This window comes from Atta cephalotes (assembly GCF_000143395.1).
Source record: "Atta cephalotes unplaced genomic scaffold scaffold00019, whole genome shotgun sequence".
In the NCBI taxonomy this organism is placed as follows: domain Eukaryota; kingdom Metazoa; phylum Arthropoda; class Insecta; order Hymenoptera; family Formicidae; genus Atta; species Atta cephalotes.
This window is the reverse complement of record NW_012130083.1, coordinates 3,847,024-3,866,677: the sequence shown is the minus strand read 5'-3', so window position 1 is coordinate 3,866,677 and position 19,654 is coordinate 3,847,024. Positions and strand designations below refer to the sequence as shown.

Sequence of the window (19,654 nt, the reverse complement as noted above, 5' to 3'; positions counted from 1 at the left end):
CGACCAAAAACTCGACTACACCAATGGCCTCCGTGAGGTTCGCCAAGCTGCAATTCATGTTCCTTCTTGGTCCACAAGGGGGGATGTGACTTGATTTGGGAGCAAGCCTCGAAGATGAATCGCCTCAGGGATCGTCAAATAGAAACATAGGCGCATAATAAACAAGAAAAATTAAGAGAATTACGATAAAAGTACTTGTGACGTGAAGTACTTGTAGTGCGATCAGATAAGGCTCAAATATGGATTCGACAAAGTTGGGCGGTCCAACGCCGACCAGTCCAAGGACTCATTCGCCAGTCCTGCCGAGTTATTCTGCGTCCGGTGACGGTAATATTGATTACATAATAGGCGATTACATGGAGAGACTAGGTACGAGACTGAACATCCTCGAAACTGAATTGAAATATGCTTGGCGGGCGTTGGATCTTCTCAGTCAGGAGTACATCAAAATGTGGGAAAGATTAGAAAAGTTAGAGGGTCTGCTATACGAGCAGCAGACAGTTATCAGCCAGCTGATTGAGTTTTATACTAACGGTGGTACTCATGATAACGTGAATATCGTCGAGGAGACTTTGGCCAATGAACAAGGCTCAGTAGGCGAGCTAGACGCGATAGCGAAGAGTCTGGGTGCTGCGATAAGCATTGAGGAAACCACTGTACTACGGGAGAAACTGGCTCAACAGGAGCTGGCGAGGATGCACGGACTCACGCAGGATAGTACAACGGCCGCGGCTGTAGTCACTGACATGCATAGGAATGTCAGGAATTTGGATACTTTGGAGACCCTCGAGGAAGAGGGCAACATTCCCGACGAGGCATTCTATAGAAGCCTGAATAACGCCTATAGAGAAGATCTAATTTGCGGCGATACATCGAGACCAACGTCGCAGCTGGGTATGATTTGGGAAGAGGCCGAAGATGAGGATATAAACGGTAAGAAGGAAATCGAGCCCAGCATATTTGACAAAGCTATCCCAAAGGAAAAAGAGCTGGAAGAGCTGTCTGGCCAACCGACCAAGGAGGAAGTGCAAACTTCTATAATGAAGAAGGAAGACGAAGCGGATGAAGATGAGGGTGAAGTATTCAGTGCGGCCGATTATAAGAGCTACAGAGGAAATACGCCGTGCGTCAGTGAGCAAGATCTCGCTCAACTTTCAAGACTCAGCTCTCTCGATCAGGTGGCATTAGAAAAATTACATGAGATAGATAGGCTAACCAGTAAGTTGCAAAAGGATTCGCAAAATCTAATAGAACTACAATCGAGATTGATAGATTCGCCAAAACGAAATCAGTACGCGTCCGAAACCGAGGCTAAACTAGCTGAGGAAGCAAGCAGCATAGACGAACAGCTGAGAAAGATTTACGCGGAAACTGACGTGGACAGCTGGACTTTCTCCAAAAGTCCCAGCTCCACAGGCAGATCGATCTCCAGAGTCAGCACTGACAGTGGATTGGCCACCGATGGCGACTTTACAACGAGATCTATATCGCCAAGACTGACCTCTACGTCCAGGAGTAATTTAGACTCCATTTCGACTACTTATACCCCGCCTAGATTAGGATATACATCGGCCATACTAGAAAAGAGTCCAGAACCCGTGATTCAGTTGCCGATCGATGTTGGTAGCTTTGCGAAGGGATACGCAGAGAACAAGGAACTGACAGATCTGATGGCGGAAAGCTTCGCAACCGCCGTCACTTGCGCCTCGCCCAACATTTACAGCACAACCACCGAAAAAGTATCGTCACCCACTTTATCGGCCGGCAGCGTACACAGTGTTCACAGTGTCCAGGGTCTCCGCACCAGACAGGACGGGTACTTTGGCAGCGCAGCTCGACTCAATCTTGAATTCCAGGAAAGTCGTACACCACCTAGTCCGTCGCCTAGCTCACCACCTCCGCCAGCGCCGCGAGACACCACCGAAACCTTCCTCATGCCCGGCACAGAACAAAGAGAACCAGAAACGAAGAGGTCTCAGAGCCCGAGTTTCTTGCGAAACGCGGAAAAGTTGGTCTCTATGGAACAAGGTCGTCTCAGTCCCCGTCAGTCGCCGAAATCACCACGAGTCTCGCCGAAACATGCGGTTAAATCTAGCAATGCCGTTAACATAGTCACAGTTAAATCCGATTCCGGTCTGTCCTCTATGAGCGGTTGGAGCAGCTTAGACAAGTCGCCGTGTTCTCCGAAGAGCTCCATCGCTAAAATGTTGACTTCTTATTCGGTGGATCATACTCGTACGAGTAGTCTTATACCCAGTACACAGCCCGCCAGAACATCCAGTCCGATACCACCGCTTCCAGAGACGACCATTACCACTACTATCACACAGGAACCTCTTTATGACACTCCCGAAGGTAGAGACGCCTTTGCGAGCACCATGACAACCACGTCTAGTCATCCTTATACAACAACAATGAATCACTTGTCGGCTTATACAACCGTCAGCAAATCGCCGGTCAAAGAAGACTATACTTTTGTGCCACCGCCAGCTCCGGGTGTAACTACTACTTGTCAAAGTCCCAAAAAACGTAGTCGTCAGAGCTTACAACATATTTACGCAACGTCCTCCAGTACAAGTGCGGATTATATTTACAGATCGGAACAACCGGCTATTTACTCCGTGGCCGGTAGTAATCGACAGCAAGTCATTACGAGTGTTTATACAAGCGGTGCTGGAAGTTACGGGCCCAAAACTACTACCTCGGCTTATTACTCTTCTTCCGAATCAATGGATCATCAATATACCAATTATCAGGACAGTTACGGCACTCTTCAGTATACGGAGACGAACGCTATAATGGCTCATGGGAAGAAGTCAATACGTGGAAGCTCTTTTACGGATGGTATGACGAATCATGAAGGGTACAAAGCAGCGATGTATCGCACGATGTTCCCCACTGGCAACATTACAGATGCTCTCTCGTACTATCCGACTAGTATGACTAATCTGCCGCGTACAGAGACAAACGAGAGTTCATCGTGGCTGAATTCTATGGAGGAGCAGATACCTCACGATTCAACATCCTCCAGCATCAGGTCTTTAACTTCCGACGGGAGCTACGCTCAAAGTCCGTACACAGATCGAAGATATCCCCAGCCGCCGGCCTATCAAACGCATTCGGCATATCAACAACATCACATTTATGCGAATCAGAATTATCCACAAGCTTACCAGCAACAATATCAGCCATATAGTCAGCGACTGAGTAGCGCCGAGAGCGCACAACTCGCGGACGGTTATCAAAGACAATGGCAAAGGGAACATCAATACATTCAAGATCATGAGAGTGGAAGAATATCTATGGAGCAACAACAGACACAGCAAAGTGAATATTACGACGCTTCGAGTGTAATAGTTTCGCAATCTGGATACATCAGTATCGCCTCGAATTTGAAAGATCATGAGATCGATAATAGTAAGTTATCGAAGAAAATTAGAAGAGGTTCTTCGCTGAAGAACGCAATGAGTTCTATGAGCAATTGGCTGCCCGATTTACACCTCACCAAACGTCACAGAAGTCAATCATTACCAGGTGGTGTCAGAAGAGAAGATTTAGACGTGCAAGAAGCTCAGCAGCAAAGATTGCCTGGTGAAATGACAGGCAGAGGTCGAGGCAGAGCTCAAACGGCCAGAAAAAAGAAAAACATACACTGGTTTCCACGGTCTCCGGCATTCTCCAGAAGGCCAAGCGTCGCAGTCATCAGTCGCAATCTTTATCCGATCCGGAACAGTCTGAAACAGAATGGAGTAGTGGTCGGCAAAGCGGTCTTTCGGAAGATGAGGATAGCGTCATATCTGATATCGTTCAAGAACCACCTTTCTTTGCCAAAGTAAAAACTGCGAGCACGAAAAGAAAGCAGCCGCCTCCGATGCCACCGCAGATGATGGCACAACAACAACAACAACAAGTGCAGATTCAAGCGCAGCAAAAGGAATATATGCAACAGCAGCAACAACTTCAGCAACAACAAGCACAGTTGCAACAACTTCAGCAACAACAGGCGCTTCAACAACAGCAGCAAGCACTCCAACAGCAAATTCAACAGCACCAAGAGCAATTGCATCAACAGGCTCTTCAGGATACGTGGGCCAAAGAGAAAGAAAATCAAAGAAAAATGGAAATTAATGAATATGAAACGAACGGCGATCAGACGGCTTTGCTCGAAGAAGAAGCTTCTGGTAAGAGTACCGGTTCAGGATCCGGTGGATCGTCGATCTTTCAAACTGTTGGCGATATTAAGAGGTCAACAGGCAGTTCGGATGAGGCTCCCAATGAGAAGGCACCAAAATTACCTCCGGTTACCTTGATTGGTGGCTCGAGCATGGAATTCGCTGTGTCACGAGCACTCGGTAAATATCGCCAACGACAATCCTCGACAGTGTCCGATGAACAATTGATCACTGACGAGAATAACGAAAAGAAACCAACCGAAGAGGGTCCAACGCAAACTTTGGAAACAAGTTTTGAATATCCGGAGGATGTATCAGAAAAAAGCGAGAAGAGCGAGAAGTCTGGCAGCGCAAAATTACCAGAATTGGTTACAAGTTTATCAGAAGAAGCTCCGCCATCAGAGGGCAGTCCGTCGGCATCCATAAGAGGTTACAATACTACAGGAGGAACTCGATTTTTACCTCGCCATCAGCAATCTCTAGAGATTCCTTGGACTGGTTCGCGACCGGGTGAACCTGATGAGGATAATCGTAGCACTCATTCATACAGGAGCACATCGAGAGTGTCTTCAAGACGGCAAAGTACAGAAGATTCTATTGATTCAGAAGACGAATGGTACTGTTACGAATTAAGAAAACTTGAAGAGCTAGAGAGACAATCCGAAATGGAGATGACCGAAGCATTGATCGAGGAACCTGAAGACGAAGTTTACCAGCCGGACGAAACGGTAAAAGAGAAGATGTCGTTTGTATTGAAGGAGCTTAAGCTCAAAGCCATCACGAAACCAAAGGATCAGAGAAAAGAAGATAGAGAAGAATCACGAGGCAGAATGAATGGTACAGTTATCAAAGAGCATCGCTTCGAAGAAAATGATAGCAGATATCGCGACGAAAAGCCTATTCCTAAGCGAAAATCTGCAGAAAGTGTAGAAGCTGTATTCGCCAGGGTGACCGATTATCATACATGGGCGCACGAGTTAGAAGCTAAGAAGGAGAAACCTCCGCCATCCACGGAAGAAGGTTCCTCCGGCGAGACATCCGGTCCGGACAGTCCCGGACAATCAATGGACGAGGAAGAGGAAGAAGAGCTGCCGAAGGATCTCGAAGAGCAGCAGTCACGACGAAGTTCCAACGGTTCGACGCTACGTCACAGCGAGAAGATGCCACAGGGCTCGGATTCTTTATCTCGCGAAGGTAGCGTAAGTGTACCACCTAGCGAAGTGTCGGTCAGCATCCCGGGAGCTTGGGATTCTGAAAGCACTGTCCTTGAAGGCCTCGAGCGCGATGGAGCCGGTAGCGCCGAGACAGCTACAACGGCGACCTTGAGTCTACCGAAGATCAAGATCGACTCCTCGTCCTGCGGAAGCTCGGACACGACATTGAAGGAGGGCCAGGTGAGTCCTGGCCCGCCCGGGTCCAAGTGGAAGCTGCTCAAGGCCTTGAAGGAACGTAAGGCCGAGGAGAAGCTCAAGGAGGTCGAAGAGGCCTCTAAGGAGAACGCTATCTCTCAGGGACCCACGGCAGTGAGTATCATGATCAAGTGAGGACACGAAAACTTCTGTAAAGCGTACTCGAGATTCGGAGGTTGGGTGAAATTATGAATCGCTTTACCACGTTTCGTGTCATTTTTGCGATTGGCAATAATATTCTAACATTTTTTTATTGGATGGATATCTCGCAATATCTTCCGATACTGATATCCAATTATTATCAAGTTCGAATGAAATTTATCTCAACAACGGTATTTACAAATGTTGAAAAAAAACTAGACGTTTTACCTTTAGTGCTTTGACACTGTGGCCATTTTGGCAACTGACGTAAAATTCTTGGCGAACAATTGATTCCCCGCGTGCTTCGAATTCATGATGCAGCTCACATACATTTCGAATGTCGAGTACGCGGATACGTCGACTGACTGTAAAATGGGTGAGATACTTGCGAATTTAACAATATTTGGCGTTAAAGTTAAGATCGTGCCACTAAGTGACACGTAATACTTAGTCAATGTTGCGAGCGAAAAAGGAAGTCAAGCTTTGCCGTCAAAGAGAGCGACGACAATTTTATTCGCTCTCTTTCACTAAGGTTGTTAAGAGACCGAGAGCCTCTGAGATGGTTGTGTGAGATACATGTTACAAACGGTACTAGTCAATTTAAGTGTAACACCACTAACGCTTGATCAAGCAATATTTCTAAGAGGCGAGGAAAACGCCGCGTCGTTAGCGATCGATTTATTGTGATCGATGATGATTGATCTCGAGATCCATGCGGGCGGCGCATGGTCACCGGGAAGCTCATTTAATAAGCATTTTAGATGTAATTAGATGGTGCTTTATTCGTAGATACGCTTTAAGCTAGTAACTATTATCATTAGAATCTCCTGCTGTGTCTGAGCGACGCGGACAAGTGTTGTGAAAATATGCCTGCGAAAAATGCGATACAATTGTTCACAAAAAAATATTTTGCTTCGACAAATTATTCTTATCTCACCTGTTATTTTCGATATTCACATTCGACATACATTTTCCTTATCGTCCTTTATTTTCACTCGCACATCCTCATTGTCAAATATTGTACGAAGTACAAGCGCCATTGTTCGCGTCGAACGTTACCTGAGAATCGCAGAGGGCATAACGATAAGTCACATTATAGCGATAAGAATGCACGTCGCGCAGACACTGTGGAAAATTGCATTTCGTAAAACATCGAAATCCATCGCTCCCGTAAACGCCTATAAGGACACGTACCGGAAACGCTCGAGTGCACCGCACGCAAGTCGTTCATTGTGCAAAGAAAGAGAGAGAGAAGAAAATAGATGTAAAACGATCCCAAGTGGAAATTGCGACGGCGAATGGTTCAGCATTTCCGTGATCTGTAAAGAGCTGCGGCAGAACACATGATACATGTTTAAGAGAAGTAACTTAAGAATTCAATGAAGAAAGACAACAGGTTTTTAAAGGCGCGGTTATTTAAGGCGCGATAAAATAATTCGAGACGAGTGAGAGAAATCCAACGACGACCGGTCGCTGGTATAAATAAACACATTTCGCATGATTTCCAATAAACACGCGTGGACAATAAACACGCGGTATATACGAAAGATCATTCCTTTGCGATATTCATAGTTGAATCTTATACTCAGGATTATCTGAAGTGCGATCTTAAAATCCCGTGTAGAGTCACGATAAGATGATTGTGTGTGAATTTTATATCGCAATTAATAAATCCATATAACATTAAGATCGCACACGTGACACGGTCTTGAATATAATATGAAACTACAAATACCGAATTCTTAGTTCCTGACATCATAGAATATTGCATCCATATCCATCACTGTTACAGTCACACATATTCTCTTATAACTTACGCGAAGTCGAAGTATGTAGAGTCAATTTTGCAACGTTTCCGATCAGTAAGAACGATTGCCCGAGGCACCTTTTACTTAACATCGCGTTTTTGGATCAAGTTAAGTAGATGGGCTATCAATTGTGATCGATAATGATAACCGGTTAACAAACGTTTTGAGTATCCGTCATATAAATACAGGGACTTCCAAAATCGATGACGCTTATCGTTGCCCCCGATATTAATGTCAGCCTGGATACGCACATGTTTAGTAGCAACGATATATTCCGCGGGACGATACATCCCATTCAATCGTGCGTGAATGCAGAAAAATCGATACCTCGCGTACCTCTCGTAACTCGCGCCGTCGTGTGAGAGACAGTATTACGCCGACAATATCTCCACAGCTTGTACTTCTTACATTTTCTACACGTTCCATCGCGAAGCGAGCCAACGTCGGGAATTTTCTCCCGTGGATTTCCTTCCGAGACAGGAGCGTCTCCTTAAAAAAAATAAATAAATAAATAAATTCGATGAGTCCCTCCGATGATCTTCGTGCCGACTGCAGCAGATATATTCACACATTCGTGAAAAACGTGACACGAAAACGCGCGTGTCACGTCGGAGAAAGTTCGCCGTATATATACGGTGCATGCGCAAAATTTTTCTAACTGTCGTCAATACGTCGCGGTGCAGATACGATAAGATGGAAAACGACACAAGACTAATGATCGTTGTACGTCGCATAGAGAGTAATAATTATTATACATTATACAGTGGTAGAATAATAGAACTATATCGTGACGGCGACATGCCGTTTGTGTACATCGAACGACTTGTGTTGACTTAACGACCTAACTTAGGTTCGAAATTTATCTTATTGCACGCCAAGTTGCAATAGTAAGTTATAAATGATTCAAACATTAAGATAGTGTATTACTTTAATAAAATCTACATTTAGTTTTTATTAAATTTCGGACAAGGGAACGCTGAGAAAAATATATCTGGATTAAATAGTAATTCTGATGAAAAGTAGACTCAGAATTTTTTAATTAAATCTGCTAGAATTCTAGTTGAGATACAAATTCTGATTGATATAATTATTCTGATAAAAATAAGAATATTCTAGTAGATTTTATTAGAAGTATTGTATCAGAATTCCGGTTATCTCAAATAGCATTCTAATAAATTTAACCAATAAATTCTGATTCGTCCGAACTAGAAATTTTTTTCAATGAATACTCGAATTTATGTTATTATTAAATAAATCGAAGGTGCATACAAACGACATGGAGTACTATTACAAATCGATTGGTAGCTTGCAGAAATAAGCATTTTTCCTTGTTATTGTTAACAGACGTGCATACTACTCCGTACGATCGATCGCATTGCGTACGCACCGATAGCTATTCGTTTTACATAAAGAAATTCGTAATGATCGAATGAATGAACTACGTGGGTACGCGTGCGAAAGACATATACATTACACACATACACCCACGTCCGATACATATGCTTCCGTATCTAAAGACTTACAGCCGTATAGTACTGTACTTAAGCTAGGGAATATTATCCTGCGTAATTTCTCGATGTGTTGTGTTAGAATTAGGTGACTGGGGCAGTACCTGTACGAAGAATGTGTAGAGACGCTGGTTTCGATACTGACACATTTCATCAGATAGGAGTAAGAGGAAGGAATTATTAAGAAAGGGGTATCAAGAGAAATGAATAAAAACACAAAATTTTTACGAGAGCGAATGTAAAGATGAATATCGCAAGCGCTACCAAAGTTTCGCCAGCGGCGCTCGTAAAATTCACATAATGCTAAAAACTTTTAATAAACTACGAAGAATTATTTTGGGATACTTTATGTAATAAAGTTTTACCTTTAGGGGAATCACAAATTTTGCACATTATTTCTTAAAGTGGATAGCACCGAAACCGGCGTCGCCGGTGAAAGAGTCAATAATATTGCAGAATAAGATTTTGGAAGTGCTGTCCTAAGAGAAAATGAGGAAATGAGAAAGGCGCATTAGGAACGGAGGAAGATACCTCTGAGATAATCCGTCATGGATGTATAAGTGATAAGAAACCGGCAACTCTTTCGAAATTATATGTCGTTGAGCCTTGCACGCTGATTACGATAAGAATAAAAGCAAGCTCCGCAATTGCATAAAAAAATTTCACTTTCGCTCATCTTGATAAGTGCTCTGGCAATATATATCATAAACATAAAATTATTTTAAAATTCTTGAACTCATTTCTAGCATCTCTTAAAAAAAAGATAAGAAAAACCTTCAGAAGCAAATTTTATATTCACATTTGGTAATTGCAATTATTTTTTCTGTATATTGGAGACCAATTGTAATTAACTCGCTGCGTAACAAAACAGACACACATTTTCTTCCTTTATACCATTTTCCTTCCATGAAGAAATTATAATTTTTTTTTCACATTTATTTATTTATAATTCATGGTCCGATTATTTCACTGTCATTGAATGAATATTTTTAACTAGGCAATAAAACAAAATACAAATGCCATCATTTATCAGCAGAAATTGAAGGAAAAGTGTCGCTTGTTAATTACAACATGTTAAGGAAAGGTTGGTTTTGTATAAAGTCGAATTTTATATAAAATGCGTCCCTATATAAAATGGTGGACACTTTTTCCACAACTTTGTTACCGCGGAGCTTATCAAGAGAAAGAAAGTTTAAGTGGCTTACTATTCGACAAATTTATGTAATGAAAGAATATCGAACAACATAATCTCTCTTTTGCATAGCGCTACCTACAAACATACCGCACGGATAAGCCATTGTTTCGCACAATGCACCTTAATTATGTAGCTTCCTTAATCATTCTAGTTTCTATCAACGACCAGAAAGGACGTCAGACTAATAATTAATGATTACTATACGCATATTAATAAGATATTCTGCAGGTGTTGCGCTTGTACGGTCACAAAATGACGTTAACTTTTACAACGTCTAAGTAAGCTGCTTGTATTGTATTCTTCTCTTGTTGTATTTTGTATTCATTTCTTAGATTAATTCTTTTTTGCAAATTTAACTCACCATGAGCTTTGAATTATTTAATTAATGTTAGATTTTGAAATAAATGATCTCTCTCTCTATTATAGAATTTTGCAAATTTCTGTTTTTTTATTTTCTGAACGTCCGTCGTAAGTCACTTGTTAAAATTGCCACGTTTTTGCGCCAACAAACATTTCAATAGAATTCCCATTTCATCAAATGTTTAATTCGGATTTCCGCAAATTGCGACAATCCGATTCGAGAGTAGCTCGGCGATAAAATCATGCTGAGAATAACGAGAAAAAGAAGGCAGGAAAAAGGGGAGCCTCTAAGGAGCGAGAGTGAAATACTTTTTTAATTGAATGATCTGTCGATGCAAAGGATTTTAATTGGACAAGCTGCGCCGAGCGGAGCGAGTCTTCGAGAAAAGAAAATCGAGCGGCTGGCTCCTCGACGTTCCGTGAATCGTCTTCGACGATAAACGAACGACTCGACTGACGCAAAGCAATTGGTCCATGGATTCGTGTTAGCGCATAAATCAATTATCGCATCGCGTATTATCTGTCTAGGTTGACGAAAGGGCCGATCGATTGATCGAATACTAACGTCGAGTTCTCGTCAGTCGTGTCGCGAATTTTTCCCGAAGAGATTGGCAGCGATACGAGGCCAATATACGACAAGACCAATTCTCTACCGTTTCTCACTTTTATATGAGCGTAATGCGAAAGGAGCGAATACTACCGCGTCCGCGTCGAGATAAGTAATATACTAGACGCCTAGTAATGGTCATTAATAATTGTATATGTAAACTGTCGTGGTACCACTATAAGTGTCTAATACACGCTCGTAATCGTCTTCTCGTCGAGTTATTGCTCGAACATGGTGCGGCCGATTTTTTCTTGGCTCTCTCAAACACTCACGTCTCATATACCAAAGATATCATCATAATTCTTCGATACATTCTTCACTATTACATGTCTCACATACACACACGCCTAATTTATTCATATAAATATACATCAAGGTATATACGTACATACATATATATTACTAGCCTACGCGGTAGATTTGTGTCAATTAATACTATAACAACATGTTTAGTCGTGTTTTTTCAGCAAGGGGCAAGCGATAAAACGTAGCGTATAAGCTTTCGTGTGATAATCGAGACAATGGAAAATATACAGATGGGAAACTAAACGTAGCTCACAGCATCTCACAAGCTCACATTCTAAAAAGATCCATTTCATTTTTTTTTTGATGTTCAAAGACTATTGTCAAAGGCGACGTTAAAAAAAGTAATTTCTAATTTTACATGGAAATTAGTCGTCAGACGTCAGATTACAACATAATGAAACTTTGATTAAATCTTGACAAAAATTCTCGTTTCCAAAAAATATTTTTTTTGCGACAAAATTGAAATAAATACACGAAACGTTATTCAATTCTTGTCTGTTTTATTTATAAATTTGTTTAGATAATTTTTGATTTGTTTTTCTATCAGCAATTCCTCATATTTTTCCATATTTTTGCGCTATGCAATTGGCAGCATGGATTAATTTTAATTGATCTGTCTGGCAATCCTGCCAGGAGCAAATTTGCCATTTTTTCGATATATCGACAGGGCGACCTAGTACGATCTGCTATAGAGGAACTAGCTGAGGTAATAGAATGATCGATTACATAGATCCAATGTCTCGCCTGTGCGCTCGCGTGACGTTCAATTTTAAGATAATTCTTTTAAAAACTGTCAAGTAAGTATGACGCATATCGTTTTCTCAAAGTTCCCGGCTACGAGGCAAAAGAGCAATTTGATACTTACACTCCGATAGATTTATTTTATATTTAATGATGCAAAAGTTTGCAGCTATTAAAACGTAACGAAGTTCATTAGGATGCAATTAAGATTCATTAACAGTTACTTCATAAAAGATGTTTCAATGCCGGAGAAAGTTTTGAAGGGAGGCTTCATATTTGATAAATCTAATGGTCTTTTTTTACGTGAGAGGAAAATTTATTTTGTTGCCACGGTAATAAATACGTGGTGGTACTGTGAAAGGAAATAAAAAATGGCATGACGCATGCCGAGAGGGTCACACCTGGGTTCTTTAAGAGAATAAATTCGTGGCCCATAAGGGCGATAATTTTGTGAAATATATCTCGTAAAAAGGATAGCGCGAAGAACGATGGCACGTATAAACAAAAAGGCGACGCCTTTCTTTCGTGTATTCGTAGAAAAATAGGGGATGTTGAAAAAAATACAAATTGTTTGTGCAATTGAATGACATTAACAAATATCCTTGTTGACGTGTTGTCAAGATTTATCCAATATATTCCTTCATTCACTGGAGAAGTGTAATAAGATCGACGAGTAACTGTCATTTAGCATCTCTAACTGGAAGTTACTCTATCCTGGAAGTTACACGCGCGTTACGACTTCAGTGCATTCAACTTAGTTAATCCATTAGTCACGCCGAATGGAGAACTCCAGCCCTGATATATCGCGGAAGAGTCACATTATTCAAAGTGCACATCGAAAGGATTCGAAACTATAAAGTACAGGAGATTTTACGACATATTATGGAAGATCGGATTTGAAATTACACATAAACTTGAGAATGCAACTAGTAACAAAAGCACCTATAAAAATTCACTTCCACTCGATTAGCAATACAACAAATTTATTTTATCCATAGAATATTAGGAAAATAGAATATAAACAGGCTAAGACTCAATTCACTCCCGGAACTCTCGAATTAATTCGCCAGTCACGTAGCTTACTTCTAGCTCATCTTCTAACAATAATAGCGTTTGGCTTAAGGAGAATGACTAGAATTACGTCTGACGACTAATCGTATCCTTACTTTTATGGCCATCTTGCAATTCATTGCGGGCAAACCATTCGTGAATAATTATCTTGAATCCACAGTAAAATTACAGCGTCAAAATTACACGGAACATTAAACGCGCGACGCGAAATGGAGGCCATAAAGAGTGCCGTGTCACGCAGACATAGGAATCAGTGTCTTTCAAACGTTGTGCAACGATTATATAGACTTGATATAATAGGCGCGAACAAATTGTTGAGCGCGTAAAAAGATTTTACGACCCAAGATTTACATAAGGTGAATTTTCTAGGTTCTTTTTTCTCTCTCACGTGAAATATATCTCTGTGTTCTTACGTGTGTTCAGACAGCGCCGCCCTGGTTACACAGGCGGTAGGGTATCCCAGATACATATCCCGTAATTAAGATTATTGATGCAACAGTAAAGGTGCTTACGACGCAACGGATACGGACTATAACGATAATTTACGACGGGTGAATCAGGTATTATACGTATATGTATCCACATGCGGAAGCGGAAGTTTAAGATAAATCGCGGTGAGCTGTGGGATGATTAGGCGAACATGGGATTAGGTTGCCACGCAGCCCAGGTCTACAACTTGGCCGCTAGCACAGTTAGGCGCACACCATGCTACTATCGTCACACATACAGCTCGACATATCATTCGCAGAAATCGCATATTCATTATCCCTACATGTACATGGTGTCTATGTTACCACGAAGTTACACACACACACACACACACACACACACACACACATCAGGCTAATGCCTCTGGTTACCTGCGGCCATTCCCAGTTTTAGATTAACGTCGCAACACTTGCGGGAAATTTACTCATGTATCACATCACGGAAGGAATTGGCTAATTTAATTGATTGAATGTTATCGATTGTTTTTGAAATTTGGAGCTTTTTCAGAGAAATCTAGTCTCTATTAAAGCTCTTTTCCATTACACAAAATCAGTTGTGTGTTCGTAATTATATTAATTACCTTGTACACTTTAATGACATAATTATAATTATTCATGATAATGCGTACATATTTATATATACTATATAAATCATGGCTGTTCTCATACATATCGTAACGAATTCGGAATTTCGTCTTCGTAAAATTCCATTGTTTCAGCTCCTATAAGTTTACAGCTTCCAATATTTTTTTACGCTTATATTTATCTGCGTACTCAGCAGATTAATGATAATACCTGGACATAGTGCAGAATAAGCTTTTATGCAAAAGCACATACATATCACATGCATACGTAAATGGTATATGGATATTTCCTGGGCTTCTTTCTAGGGTTGTATTAGCTTTTCCATAGCTCGTCCCATTTCCATTCTTGTTAATGCATGCACTTCCGTATATAGGTATGTGACAATCGGATCTATTTCTTTCCCGAATATGGACCCGCGGGAAATCTATTCCAACGACTTGTAACTTTTACGTATGGCGACTGTACAATCAACTTCCAATCGCGATGTTTTTCTCTCTTCGAAAGTTGCATAAAAGTTTTGTATGGATATAAATATTTTTGTTCGCTAATGGTCGTTACCCTTGAATTCGTAAATAAATCACGTTATCACCGAAACTTTTACGTAGAAGCGAAACAATCGTGTTTCTCACGCGATACATTTTATTTCCATTAAGTTCAATAATTACACAGCACGCCGAAATTCTGAAGTATTATCATTATAAATCATCACACACGATATGTGTATTATGCCGAAGTGATTTTCATAAATATACGTATCTCATAAATCGCACATGTCATGTACTACATATCACGCATTAGATATAAATCTTTTCTAGAATATCTCGTGTAATGAGCTCCTAATTAATTGATGGCGTTACAAGTGGATGATAAGTGGAAACGAAAGAAGAATTATTACAATATTATGATTGACAGTATTTAACAATCCATTTCCAGCTAATCAGTCTACTGGTAAGAATAATTTGCACAAATTGATAAAAGGAAAGTTTCTCTTTTATACATATTTTTTTATAAAGTACATACACGTTGGCCGCAGGTAAAATCCAGAACACAGGGCACAGAACAGAGAGCTTTATCGTGAATATGTCTTCTCGTCGAGACAAGACGACGGCAAAGTTTCGCATAAATTTTTCCGCGACCCCGATCCGATTCGATGCCAAGGAATAATTTGCTCGCAAAAATAATGTGATCTGACTTTCAGCCAGTAGTCGAGATACTCGACGTCGTGCAGTCCACTGAAAGAATTCGAACGTAACTACAATCTCTGATATCTCTTCGCGTGTTATAAAGTCTCGACGAGTGGGCACTTTAAATCGCACCTGCATATCACCGATATCGTTTCATTAAATGTCATATCATTAACAAGCGGGGCGAGCGCGTTCGCACTCACCCCTTCTCGATCGATGTAGTACAGCAAAGATTTCTTAAGGCTTCTCAACTTAGCGAATAGCACCGTCAATTGACGACTAGTGTCTAAGCGAATTAAAGCAAAATACATTGTTAAGGCCTAATAGATAAAAGAAAAACTTGTTAGAGTGTAATGAGTAACACAGATACAGATAACACATACAGACGCATTTAAATACGCGCATTGAGAGATAAACTTTTGATATTTGTAACTGCTATAATTATGATTATTACTACTATAATATTGATAATAATAATTACATTTATAGTTATATAAGAGATATATATATATAATTTGCAACTGAAAATAATTACAAATTACAGTTATTGTTACCATAAATATGGTTTCAATTAATATAATTATAATTATTTCAATTGTCAACTATATATATATTTTGATAGGTCCATACATACATTTATTATTACTAACATTATAGTAATAATCATAATTATAACAACGTGCAAAAAGAATGTTTTTCTCAGTGCAGTTAGGTTTTCGTTATTAATTGTGTGTGTAAACGCTTGCCAGAATTATATTCGCGAAGCGATACTATATTCTGTATAGATATATTCTGTATAGATATATATCTACTTTTTTGAGTTGATGTATGTTTCCTTGCCTTTGAGCGCGTCTCTGTTTATATATATATATATATATATATTATTTTTTTTTAATATTATTTATCGATCATTCAATTTATCGGGAATAAATTAATTCCGATACTGTGAATTCCCGCATGTTAACAAAAATTATGCCAGGAAACATCGGAAATGTCGTATCTTAATCTAATTTCGCTACGAGACGAAAAACACTGAGTTGACCAGCTCTAATTAGCTGTTGCGCAGTGAAATTCATATATATTATGAATAATTAATCTGCGTATCGTTCCACCAGCAGAAAATGTCACAAATATGTAGTATGAATTTTCGAGCCACTAATGAAACCGATTCTGCTTTGTTGGATGGTAAAAATTATTCGCGCGACCTGTATTCGAAATTTTACGGTTACATAATTATTCTTTTGTTTTTATGACGTATTATTAAGGTTTATGTTACAGCATATTTTGAATTATTTCTTTTATAATTAAATGCAATCTTTATTGTTGATTAAAATTCTTATTCAATTTATTACAGATATAAGGTACTGCGATAATAAGATTTCAGCTTCATGCTTTATTTACACATTCCGACGAGACGTTCTCAAAGGCCATCATTTCGTGATTAAACGTAAAAATGAAACGAATACTATGCTCCAATGTTATCTAAGCTTTTTAAGCGATCAGAGGAAAAAAAAAGGAACCCCTTTCCGCGGAACTGTTTAAAAGAAAGAGAGAACGAGGACGAGCGATAGAGTGGGAGAAAGAGAGTGAAAGAGCAAGAAGTACGAGAGTGACGAAAAATTGTAATTTGAGTAAATGATGAAGTAAAATTGAGTGCGGAAGACGTGAGAGAGAGTGTGGGAAAAAGAGACAGCGTTAAGGGACGAAATACCTGCGGCTCTAACTCTAAATACTTATTACACTTGTTATGCTATCGATAAGTTTATATTATATCTCTATATCGTGACAGAATTTACGAGGTATTGTACGTGATATTATATTTATACGGGCTGTTACACACTCTATCTCCGAAACTTCCATTTCATCGCGCGGCCGAGCGAACGTGAATAAGTACATGAAAAAGCGCAGGAGAATAAAAAAAAAGGTGGAGAAAGAAAGAAAAAAAGGACAGATATTCTCGAGAAAGCGAAGCATCCAACATGTCAGTTAATACACGTATATATCCCTTTCTCTTCGGCGGGAGGTATCCATTAGTCCTCGAGATTTCGGCGTCTGGAGCCGAATCTTTATTAAGAGAAATTGTCACTATGATGGGAAGCACAGAGAGACGACCAAGAGAAGCTTGATTCGAGAAAGACCAATATGGAAGAGGGGTCAGGACCTCGGGGCACGAAAACCTGGACCAACAGAATTTATCGCGAGTCCACTGTGGAACTTACAAACGATCGAGCCATGAATCCAGCCAGCTGACAGACGACAAAATGCCGGTGCTTCTTCGAGGTCGCCGGCGATGGGTCGAAGGTTTGATTAACGGCGACAAGCGAGACGAGAATAGGTTCGACCTGTGTTCCGACGAACGAGAAAGGGATTAAACGGAAAGTGGTAGTCCGCGCAGTTGGATTGCGAGAAAGAGAGAGATAGGAAATAGAGAATACATTTACATCGATGTAGTCAGTAGAGTTTGGGAGAACTGCGATGCGAGGAACAATAGACGGGCGGAGAGGAGAATACTGTGAGTGCGAAATGCGGACGAAGCAATCGCAGTCGGATGCGGACGAAGGAAGTTCTGAATGTAAATCAAGCGATCGGAGGAAAAGAGAGAAGATGAAGAAGTCGATTCTCCGCGATGGAGAAATCGCTTTTTCAAAATCATGTGCGAATGATAGCCTTCTCCCTTTCCTCCTGTCTGCAGCTGATGCAGGAAAGCAATTATTTGACGATATGTTTCCTCGTCTCACCCGACGATTTCCTCTGCGCTCATCTTATTCCGTTCCGTTTGTAATTTCTCCCTTAGGTCTATTGCGACAGAGCGATTTAAAGGCAGAGCATTGTGTATGCGTGCGCGCGCGGCCACGGAAATCAAAGCGAGAACTTCATCTCACAGTTTTGTAATATTCAATAGCAGCCGAGCGGTTATTTGTCGCTTACAGCGAAGAAAATGAGAATTTCCAAGATCGATCATCGCTCGTTTCATTCCGTTGTTCTTGCTCGTGTTGTCTTCCTCGCGCCATTCCGTGGTCGCGCGTTCTTTTTTTCCAAGACTGTAATTATGCGAAAATGAGAAAAAGGACTCTGCGCCACACATTGCGTTCGCGCGATCGGCATCGCGCGCCCTCCATTTCGTTTTTTGAACTGTTACCGAGCTTGTTTTTAATAAACTTGTTTTTTTGTTTGTTAGAACGGCAGCGGGCCGGGCGGCGAGTCCGGTGGACGAGCGAACGGGTGAGTATTATTTTCTAATTAAGCCTTTAATCCTATAATTACACTCATATCGTATCAATTTCAATTTGAAACGTAGAGATTTTATTTCCAAATTTTACATCTATCTCTGAAATATCACTTCTAAAATTTCTGAAATATCATTTTTAAAATTGTGGTCGTCCATAGATAGTTTAACGCATATAGCACTATTACAAAAATATCAAATATATGAAAACAATAAATGTGTGTGAGATTGAGACAAAAATTGAGAGAAAATGTATTAAATTAAAAAATTGTTTAATTTTAAAACAAATAATTGTTTGGATAGTAGACTAATATAATACTTGTTTGTGGAAAATAAATATTTGCTGAATAAAAAAATAATAATTAAATTCAATTAATGATTCTTGTACCAAATAAATTTATATTCAGTGGATATTCACTGACATTATTATTCAAACAAATATTTATTAAAATTCAATAAATTTTACCGTTAGTATGTACTTTCTTCTCTGATGCTTCGTTTTTTATTGAATTTAATATGAAGAATAAAAAAAATAAATTTTATATACAATAAAAATCTAGAGAAATATCTATATCGACTTTTCTAACAGATGATTCAAAACATTTTTTGAATCACTTTTACATCAAATGAGATGAAATCGGTAGTAAAATTTCTTTCAATCCACAATTATACATCAATATTTCCAATAAATTTCCGTTTTGAATCACACGAATTGAGATGTATTTCACGGTATATTACTCGACGTACAAAAAAAAATTGCACTACGAAAGTAGCTCTTACATCTCGGGAAAACCCAGATGCTCGCTATATTTTATCGTGTCATTTCCTTAAAGATCTTTATAATATCGCGATG

At 40.0% G+C, this 19,654-nt stretch overlaps 1 protein-coding gene across 1 annotated transcript in view; it reads left to right on the top strand.

The window, feature by feature from the left end:
• Positions 1 to 239: 239 nt before the first annotated feature.
• LOC105619068 overlaps positions 240 to 19,654 on the top strand; it is a 54,375-nt gene continuing 34,960 nt past the window's right edge. The window contains 3 exon segments of the mRNA XM_012200598.1: positions 240 to 3,639; positions 3,642 to 5,695; positions 18,754 to 18,797. Of these exon segments, the coding sequence (XP_012055988.1) occupies positions 240 to 3,639; positions 3,642 to 5,695; positions 18,754 to 18,797 (5,498 nt within the window).